The 11,335-nt window shown below is 36.1% G+C and overlaps 1 protein-coding gene across 1 annotated transcript in view; it reads right to left on the bottom strand.

Annotated features, from left to right (window-relative positions):
- Window positions 1–11,335, bottom strand: part of LOC136027903 (cell adhesion molecule Dscam2-like) — a gene marked incomplete in the record, with an annotated part of 166,776 nt that overhangs the window by 154,697 nt on the left and 744 nt on the right. The window contains 1 exon segment of the mRNA XM_065705338.1: window positions 805–982. Within this exon segment, the coding sequence (XP_065561410.1) occupies window positions 805–982 (178 nt within the window).

The following is an 11,335-nucleotide window of genomic DNA, read 5'->3' as shown; positions in this document are numbered from 1 at the left end:
ATAATGAAAAGATCGATCGCGTGGACAGCTTCTCCTACACAGGTAGTGCTAATAGTAAAGACGGTATGAAATGGTAAACCGTACGAAAAATGAGGCTCAGTCTCACTTTCTAGGGCTATGATTAGAAATAGGTACGACTAAGACATATTGTGCAGATGAAGGATGCTAGATTGCCAGAAATCGTTCTTGTCGGCCAACCATCTAAGGGCAAGCAAAAAGTATGTTGTCCTCAAATGGGGAGGGGGTGGTGTTGTAAGGAAAGATTTAAAGGAAATTGGAGCTTCTTGGGAGCGTGTAAATAGAGAGGCTTTGAATAGATCGGGATGATGAAGGAGCTTGTATAGTCTTGTGGGCCTCAGGCGGTTGGATGCTGCAGTGGAGTGTAAGTAGCAGTTCCTAGAAATTCTCCAAAAGGAAATCGGGCTCTCCCAAGTCTTTCCAAAGTTGATGGTAACGAAAATTCGCGATATGTATTTCCTATGTATTTAAAATTGTTAATTTATCGGGAGGTACCGAAGAGTTCAATTTTGGCGGCTAGGGGCGGGTTAAGAAGCCCCTAAATGTGCGGGAATAGTAGGAGCACTGGTAGCAAGTCAGCCATCCTAACAAAGTTTGACGTAGTAAAAGATTTAATCGGATGGCGGGGGGGTGTAGAAAAGTATGATATTTTTCATACGATTGTCTTGCAAGACTCACTGGAGAAACTTCCCTTGTTTATTCCCTTTTGATGTGTACAGCTGTATAAGCAGGAATAATTATAGCCGTTCAAATAGTTTATTGAATTTCTACTAACTCCATACAAACCTCAGAACATAAGCCTCGGCAGATTGTTTCCCCAATTCAATAGTCCATTCAATAGTTGGTGTGGGACTTCCTGTTGCTAAACAATCGACTGTAACTTCGATTCCAGGAAAAGTGTAGACATTAGATGGTGGTTCAAATACGAAAGTAGGAGGTTCTATTTCCTGACATTCGATAAAAGCTATAAAAAGGAATATCCGTTTAGCAATGCAGGAAATAACTTTGAAGAAGTGGCGACGAAGAAACATTAAGCACTTGAAAAAGTGGCAATTACTTCTTAGTTATAAGATGTTAAACAGCAGAAGCTTGGCTCGGAGCTATCCAAATAAAAGAGCATAAGCACCCGAGAAACATTTATAATTAGGTTTCTTTTTTCTTCTTCTTTGTTTAGTAGATAGAGACAAATGGAGAAAAATAGGGTGGTCTTTACTTTTCTTTCCATAACAGTATTTTCTTCAATAGTTATTTAGTTTCTGGAATCGCAAAAGAGGTACGAGCATGAGACATATATGCCCTGAGTATTTTCATGATTATTTTTCCATGAATTAGGAGCACCATAATTATGATACAAGAAATTCACGACTTTTAAGTCATGAAAGAAGAAAAACAGTCAGATCATAATATGCTGTTCATAATCTGGGGCCTTCTGTTTGGAATAGTCTGCCGGCTAGCATCAGGGAGTCTGTCAATTTATACGGGTTTAAAAATAAATTGAAAACATTTTATTTAACTAATAGATTTTGAAGGGTGGGAGGTTTTTGAAGTCTTTTCTTCGCAGTTTCTTGGGGTGGGGTGGAGGCTGAAACCAGTAAATAATAATTAATAGGATTATTTTATTGCATTGTGTTCATGTGTATGAGCTGTTGTTTCTTATATATAAGATAGGCTAGGTGGATAATCATGAGATGTTATGTTTCGATATTTATTTATAAGATGTAAATCATAATATGAATTTGCAGTACATTTCCTTAGGACTTTGTTTTTGCTACAATAATTTATTAGTGTTGTCATTTTTATTTATGTTTGTTTTGTTATTAAAAATAAAAATAACCTACCTACCTAGGTATTATTTAAATTTGTATTTATAGCCTATATATGGGAGAGTGCGGGTAAGAAATAAAATATTTTGGTCTGTTGACTTACATGGGACGTACATTATTCGTCTCAAATCAAAACATATTCAACGAAAATTTAAAGTTATATATACTCAAAACTTGAAGCTATTGGGTGAGATGGAGAATGATGGTATGTATTGCATTCTGAAAAAAAAAACTGACAAGAGTTTTTGAGACATTCATATTCGGTGAAGTAGGATTGGTGACTGTAAAAAATGTATGCATTTCAAAATTGTGAAAAATTTTAGCAAACCTATTGCATTATCATTATAAATGAACAAAATGTGGAATAATGTTTGTCTGTATTTAGATAGCTAATGGCGAAGTAATCAGTAACTAATAGTAATTAGACAATATTTGATTCTTTATTGATAATTTCTGTGGTCGTAGTAGGGCTATAAACCGGGTCACTTCAAGGTCAATTTATTAAGCATAAGCGAGGAAGTGGGAAAAGAACTATCTTATAAAAGTTCGACGTTTGTCAAAATTGTTTGCTCCATCAGCAAACTTACTTACTTCTACATACAAATGCGCGGGACAAAACTTAAAAGCCTCACCCGACATCTAAAAAGCTCCGAATGACTGACTACCATTTTGTCACGACTTTTTGCCAGCTCTTCAGCAAACCGGAACCAGCAGCTTTCCTACTTTCTGTCAAACTTCGAAATCCGCCAATGGTGTTAAGGTCGTTTGTGACAGTTGCCCACCAATTCTTTCATTAATCACCAGGACTTCAGCTCCAATATGGAAAATGAACAGCCGGCAACACTTGGTTAATGACACGGTAAATGGGTATTCTCAGGACCTGACCAAGCCAACTTAGTCTTCTCTGTTTGATAATCGTGGCGGTGGGCTCGATGTTACAGCAGTTATGGTGTATATCAGCATTTGGGACTTTTTCGGAGCATAGAATCATCAGGATTTTTCGTAAACAGTGATGGTCAAAGACTTTCAGATCATGGAGATGAAGTGCCTTCAGTGGCCAAGTCTCAATTGTATAAAAGAGAATAGATCTAACAGCCGCTTTATAGACACAAATTTTCGTCTTCATACTGATCTCCGTCCGTTCCACAGATGTCAGTTCTCTTTTTTAAACATTGCAACTTCGCTAATCTTATCGACAGACCAAGATTTTGTAGACTACGATTCACTAAAACTTCATAGTCAAAGCTTTAGTCGCTTTTCCAGCCCCTAAAGGCTATTCCAATGTGTCTTTTTTCCCTTTTTTTTAAAATACATCTCTTGAGGCTAACCTAGAATCTTTTCCCACCTCTTACCTTAGTTCCCGCATGGTTCATTTTAAGGAGAACTGCAGCGATTTTGTGGATTGCGGACGACTTTCTAAAAGCCTTTTTTCAGAAAAACAAGAATCCGTGCGTATTGAAATGTACCTTGAAAAAGAAAACTATGACGGGGCGGTGGTCAAGGTCAATGTTCCTCTCTGTGATTAAGAGCCAGCTCACGGGCCTTTAAATTGTTTCATCTTTTTTTAGCTAAGAGGAATTTTAGGATGAAAACCCAAGGATGAAGTTTGTGTTTAAACCCTGACGAATATTGTGACATGGAAAAGCTGGGTATAAAAGGTTGGAGCTGTTCCGGTATTGTAAAATGAGCTGAGATCTCCACTCCGTCATAAGCTCCTTCTGCAAACAGTGCTGCAGGATGACCTTGAGGAGTGGCTCCCCTCGAGGGAATTATATCCTAGTAAACTACATAGTATTTGAAATGGATTTTGATTGAAGGATAGTTCTTCTGAGTTTTTTTTGGTTTCGGTGGGCTTTTTTTGGCTGAAAAAACCTTTTCACAGCTAATTTATCTATTATGGGCCGCCTCTACACAATAGAAAAATAAAATAAGGAATAAACACAGAGGTATTAGGCATGAAATTTCTAGTGCGGGATTTCAACTCTACTTGATATGAAATTCTGGAAATTCTGGGAATTCTGTGTCAATATAATGGATAGAATCACCAAATGAGAAAAATCATATTGTGACCGAGATAGGCCTAGAATTGCACAAGGAATCCACTTATAATGGAGGCTCCAGGAAATTCTCCTTTCCGGTTCTAAGCCAGCTGAAGTGCTTCTTGTAAACTTGATAAGATGTGTTCTCTCCGTTCTGCACTGGTTTGGGACTATTGCTTTTCCTGAAGCATAATAAATTCAGTGATTACAAACTTGAAATTACAACTTGAAATGATCCATCGTTAAGATAACAATGTTGTATTGACATATTTACTGAAGAATTCATGACTTGAATAGTATAGAAAACGTGTGTTCTGCCTCACCTAGATCACTCCATCAATTTACATCAGTTTTAGTTCATTTTACATTCTTTTAACATCGATTATTGCATATTTTGCACATTTTTCATCCCTAGATTCAACATAAAAACAGGTCCTTAAAAATCAAATTTTTTCTCATTTTTGTAATTTTTTACAATACAAACACGGGTTACAAACCCTACCTAGATCACCACATCAATTTGCCCCATTTTCAATCGAATTCACACCTAACATTTTACAGGTTCCCATGCTGAGCTTTAAGATCAAAACGGGTCTTGCGAAAGAAGAGTTTAATGATATTCCATTTTTTCTATACTACCGATAAAATGTAATAATCTATATAGATAGATATATAGATAGTTGTATTTCAAAAACCCGTGGGCCATATACACACAAAAATATAAATAAATAACAAACAAGCAAGGGAATTAACAACAGTACGAACACGCACAAAAAAACAGAATTCAACGCAAAAAGTACCTAATGTAACTATAAAAGAAATTAATCATATAAAACTTTTTCTTCTTATTAAAGATTTATCTATATATACTCCCACTCGAAATATTGTGGTTGGGTTACTATTTTGTAGAGTACCCGGAGGCATCAAATTAATCCCATGCAAATAAATTTCCCGTAAATCCAAGAGCACCGGGCATTTCCGGAGAAAATGATCCAAGTCTTCATCATCATCTTTAAAAAGGGGACAAACATACCGCCTATCAGGACCAACTATCATTTTATTTTTGTCGAACGTTTTTTACCTGTTCTGGATTGGAAGACAATTTGCCCTAAGCTGAATCCAACGACATAGAACTATAGCCGGTAAGTTAAATTTAAAATAAACTTCCTCCCCAAAACTAGGTTTTGCCTGATTATAATGTTTTAGGGTTGTAGAATCAAAAACCAGCCCTTGCCAATGCTGAATTTCCTGACTCTCTAATATAAATCGTACCTGGCTTTCTAAATTTGTTGGTACATCACGAGAGCAAAGACCATTATTCCATAAATAAGGCATTCCTACTTTTTCTAGTAATGATTTAATTTGGGATGGCCACGAGGTTTTTAAACCACATCTCAACATCTCTTCATATGCCACTCTTACTAGTCTATCTTCATTACTCTTAGTTAACTTCAACCAGAATCTAAGCATTAAAATATACCTACATAGCTTTAAAGAAAACAGGCCCATATCACCTTTCAGAATCTGTGAATGAGTTGTCTGATGTAGACCAAACACTCTTTCAAACAGTTCGTGGTAACAAACTGTAGTAAGGAGCGAGCCGGCTCAATAGTAACCAAAACTCTAAAAAATTGAATTTTGATATCAATAGCTACATCAAAAGAATCGTATTTTAATGCTGATTTTAAATATATAAGTTTCATCAAGTTTAGTTTTACCCATCAAAAGTTACGAGCCTGAGAAAATTTGCCTTATTTAAGAAAATAGGGTGAAACACCCCCTAAAAGTCGTAGAATCTTAACGAAAATGACACCATCAGATTCAACGTATCAGAGAACTATACTGTAGAAGTTTCAAGCTCCTATCTACAAAAATGTGGAATTTTGTATTTTTTGCCAGAAGACAAATCACGGGTGCGTGTTTATTTGTTTGTTTTTTTTTCTTTTCTTTTCCCCAGGAGTCATCGTATCGACCAAGTAGTCCTAGAATGTCGCAAGAGGGCTCATTCTAACGGAAATGAAAAGTTCTAGTGCCCTTTTTAAGTGACCAAAAAATTGGAGGGCATCTAGGCCCCCTCCCACGCTCATTTGTTTCCCAAAGTCAACAAATCAAAATTTTGAGATAGCCATTTTGTTCGGCATAGTCGAAAACCATAATAACTATGTCTTTGGGGATGACTTACTCCCCCACAATCCCTGGGAGAGGGGCTGAAAGTTACAAACTTTGACCAGTGTTTACATACTGAGAAAATTTGCCTTATTTAGGAAAATAGGGGGAAACACCCCCTAAAAGTCGTAAGATCTTAACGAAAATGGCATCATCAGATTCACCGTATCAGAGAACCCTACTGTAGAAGTTTCAAGCTCCTATCTACAAAAATGTGGAATTTTGCATTTTTTGCCAGAAGACAAATCACGGGTGCGTGTTTATTTGTTTTTTTTTGTTTGTTTTTTTTCCCAGGGGTCATCGTATCGACCAAGTGGTCCTAGAATGTCGCAAGAGGGCTCATTCTAACGGAAATAAAAAGTTCTAGTGCCCTTTTTAAGTGACCAAAAAATTGGAGGGCATCTAGGCCCCCTCCCACGCTCATTTTTTTCCCAAAGTCAACGGATCAAAATTTTGAGATAGCCATTTTGTTCAGCATAGTCGAAAATCATAATAACTATGCATTTGGGGATGACTTACTCTCCCACAGTCCCTGGGGGAGAGGCTGCAAGTTACAAACTTCAACCAGTGTTTACATATAATAATGGTTATTGGGAAGTGTACAGACGTTTTCAGGGGGATTGTTTTTGGTTTTGGGGGTAGGGTTGAGGGAGGGGGCTATTTGGGAGGATCTTTCCTTGGAGAAATATGTCATGGGGAAAAAATTCAATGAAAAGGGCGCAGGACGAATCTGGTAACGTTAGAAAAAACGTCAAATTCAGAGCTTAATATACAATGTTGGGTGTTCGAAGCCTCTCTATTATGGAGTATAATTTGAAAATAAAACAACTATATGAGCGATAAAACATATATACCACAACCATAACTCAAAAACCGAAAGAACTGCTATGAGATAACACAACTATAAAGTGAAAACAGGTGAAAACTAACAGGAAAATAAACGAACTAAGAGGTGGAAGGGGCCCAGAGAAAAAATATAATCCTTTTCCAATTTTGAGCCTAACTTCCGCAAAGGAGTAATAATGTGAGAAGCCTCGAAATACCGAATTATTTTCTTTTCAAACAGTTCGTGGTAAAGAACTGTAGTAAGGAGCCACCCGGCTCAAGTTTCATCAAGTTTAGTTTTACCCATCAAAAGTTACGAGCCTAAGAAAATTTGCCCTATTTTCAAAAACAGGGGGAAACATCCCCTAAAAGACATAGAATCTTAACGAAAATCACACTATCGCATTCGGCATATCAGAGAAATCTATAGCAAAAATTTCAAGTTCCTATCTAAAAAAAGTGGAATTTCATATTTTTTGCCAGAAGACAAATCACAGGTGCGTGTTTATTTGTTTGTTTGTTGTTTTTTTTCTTTTCCACAGGGGTCATCTTATTGACCAAGTGGTCTTAGAGTGATGCAAGAGGGCTCATTCTTACGGAAATGAAAAGTTCTAGTGCCCTTTTTAAGTGATAAAAAAATTAGAGGGCAAATAGGCCCCCTCCCACGCTATTTTTTTTCCAAAAGTCAACAGATTAAAATTTTGAGACCGTCATTTTGTTCCACATAGTCGAAAACCATAACAACTATGTCTTTGGGAATGACTTACTCCTCCACAATCGCTGAGGAAGGGGCTGCAAGTTACAAACTTTGACCAGTGTTTACATATAGTAATGGTTATTGGGAAGTGTACAGACGTTTTCAGGGGGATTTTTTGGTTTGGGGGGTGGGGTTGATGGGAGAAGGCTTTGTGGGAGGATCTTTCCTTTGAGGAATATGTCATGGGGGAAGAAAAATTCAATGAAAAGGGCGCAGGATTTTCTAGCATTACTATAAAAAACAATGAAATAATAAACATGAAAACGTTTTTTCAAATGAAAGCAAGGAATAGCATTGAAATTTAAAACGAACAGAGATTATTACGCATATGAGGGGTTCTTAAAATACTTTAGCATAAAGAGCGAGGTATTTAGGAGGATATAAATACCTCGCTCTTTATGCTAAAATATTTTTAGTAATTTCAACTGTTTATTCTACGGCCTTTTTGATTCAGGGGTCATGCTTGAAGAATTGGGACAAAACTTACGATTTAGTGTAAAGAGCGAGGTATTAACGAGGGTACAAACCCCCTCGCACACATAATAAAAATATAAGAATGTAAAAGTTTGTTACGTAAGTTAATTCTTAAGTTACGTATATTTTTTACTAATAAAAAGGTTCGTTGAAAATTAAAAGTTCTAGTAGCTTTTTAAGTAGCCGAAAAATTGGAGGGCAGCTAGGCCTCCTTCCCCACCCCTTATTTCTCAAAATCGTCTGATCAAAACTAAGAGAAAGCCATTTAGCCAAAAAAAAATAATATACTAATTTCATTTCAATATTTTATGTGCGGAGAGCCAAAATCTAACATGCATTAATTCAAAAACGTTCAGAAATTAAATAAAAAAAAACTATTTTTTTGAACTGAAAGTAAGGAGCGACATTAAAACTTAAAACGAACAGAAATTACTCCGTATATGAAATGGGTTGTCCCCTCCGCAGTCCCTCGCTCTTTACGCTAAAGCTTGACACTTTGCCACAATTCTACTTTTTAAAACAATTAAAAACTTTAGCGTAAAGAGCGAGGGACTGCGGAGGGGACAACCCATTTCATATACGGAGTAATTTCTGTTCGTTTTAAGTTTTAATGTCGCTCCTTACTTTAAGTTAAAAAAAACTAGTTTTTTTTAATTTAATTATAATACTGGAGCTGAAGGGACTCCAGTTACTGCACCGTTTCTCCACCCCATATCTCTGCTCCATATTCTATCACGGGTAAAATTTTTGTGTTAAATATTCTTTTATGCATTTTTATGTTTTTGATCCCCATTATCGTCGGGTTTCCAAATATAGCTGATATGGCCACCCTACCTCTCTTAATTATTTCATCAACAGGACTCCTTAGGCTTCCATTTTCTGATAAGATAAAGCCTAAATATTTTATTCTTTTACTTATAAATAGTTCCTTATTATTAAATTTAAATGTATATTTTTCGTTGTCCCCAACCTTCCTTTTTTTAAAAATAACAACTTCGCTCTTTTCAGAATTCAGCCTTAACTTTTTTATATGCAAATATTCTTCTATCAGATTCAAAAGAGTCTGTAGATCTTGCGGTTTATTAGCCATCAAAGCAATATCATCTGCAAATAATAAGAGAGATAGTTTTTGAGTCCCTAGGCTAACTTTCGGAGCCCATCTATTCTCTAGAAAATTAACAACATCATTAATAAAAATATTAAACAACTTAGGTGAAAGGGTGCTGCCCTGTTTTACTCCCCGCTTAATATCAAAAAGCTTCGAAAATCTATTACCAACTTGAATGATTCCACTCACACAAGTATACATGCTCACTATCAATCTAACAAATGAATGGGGAAGGCCAATATTTAGCATGGCATCCTTCAATAACTCTCTGTCGACACTATCAAAAGCCTTATGGAGATCCAGAAATCCCACATAAAGACAAGTTTTACCCTTTCAATATTTATCTATTAATGCCTTTAAAATAAACACACTATCTGTCGTCCCATACCCTGTCCTGAGACCTCCTTGTTCCTCATGTATTAAATTATTTTTATTTAACTAATTGGAAAGCCTGGTATCTAATATTTTCTCCAAAACCTTACTTAAAGCAGGGAAAGTGCTATTAAATGATAATTTTCATGAGCCTTCGGGTTTCCTCTCTTAAAAAGTGGTATAAACAATGATGTCTTCCAAGCGCTCGGCCATTGGCCTGACCTTAACACCTTATTACAAAGAAGAACAATTATCGGCATCAGAATGGAAAGAAAATTCTTAAATAACAATATTGGTATACCATCAACACCCGCAGCAGTACCACCTTTTAAATTCTTAAATATTGACTTAATCTCTTGGCCATTCACATCACCCACTAAATCGTAATCATGTTCTCTCATGGGATAAATAACCATCTCTGGGGTATGCGCTACCTCCTGAAGATCTGCACAAACACCTTCTAAATTATTTAGGTAATCAGGACATGAATCAGCTTCCGGAACAGCCTGGGTATTAACATTTCTCCTTCCACTATCATCATTCTTTATATAGCCCCAAAACTTTTTAAAATCTTTATTTCAAAAATCATCATCAATATCCAGTTTCTTCTTATTCTCGTACTCTTTTTTTTCTTTTTATTAAACTTTTATATTCTCTTCTTTTATCTTTATATTTAGCCAATTTTAGACTTAGATCTTCCGCGCTATCAAATTCATTCAAACGATTTAATAAATATTTTGCTTCTTCTTTCATTAACTTGCAATCCAAGTCAAAATCTCCCTCATTCTTTTTTAATTTTTTAGTCAGGCCACATGATTCTGCACAACTGCCCATTATTTCATTTAAAAGCATAATTACACTATGTGTATCTTTTTCATTGTCTTCTAACGCTTTCAACTTATTTTTTACATGCGAGTCCAAGAGCTCCCTTCTAAATGCCTCAATATCTTTATCTGTTAAATCATTTCTAATTCGTTTTTCTAAACCTATTTTTCTATAATTCGCATTATAGAAATTTCTTACTCGTCAACCGTGGCTCACAAACTGCCCAATTTTCACCTCAAGCATAATAGCTCTATGATCAGATCCAACTAAATCTAATACTCCCATATTTATTGATTCAGGTACAAATTGCGTATTAATTAGCACATAATCTACAACACTTTGAGTTGGACCCGAAAGGGAAGTGAACTCGCCCCTACCCTTATCATTCCCAAACCTACCATTCGCAATCATCAGACCATGTTCCCCACATACGCCAGGAGCTTTCTTCCCCATACATTTATTTTTCTTTTTTCATCCTTGTTGCTTCGTGGTATTCTACAACAAATTGGGACAAAATCACCTAAATCTGGGATCAACACATCTGGGATCTCAGCCTCCAGGCCGGTATAAGCATTGAAATCCCCCATTAACATACAATCCAGATCTTTATAACTTTCTTGTATTAACGAAAATTCTTCTCCTAAAATTTCCCAAGTATTTTCTCGATTGTACGAACTATTCTGTGGAAGTATATACACTACACCCAAAATTAATTGCTTCCCACATTTCAAATAAATAGACAGCCAAAGCAAGTTTTCAGATCTACTACTAATTCTCTCATAGCCGTCAATAGCAGATGCTTTAACCAAAACCAAAATGCCATCATAATGTCTATTATTTCTTGCTACATTACGCACGGTCTGTTCAACGAAATACCCGGGGAGAGGTGATATAGGAGAAAAATCGTTCCATGTTTCAATAAGCGAAA

The sequence above is a fragment of the Artemia franciscana genome, chromosome 1, assembly GCF_032884065.1.
Source record: "Artemia franciscana chromosome 1, ASM3288406v1, whole genome shotgun sequence".
In the NCBI taxonomy this organism is placed as follows: domain Eukaryota; kingdom Metazoa; phylum Arthropoda; class Branchiopoda; order Anostraca; family Artemiidae; genus Artemia; species Artemia franciscana.
The sequence above is the reverse complement of the archived record's forward strand: the minus strand, read 5'-3'. Positions and strand labels throughout refer to the sequence as shown.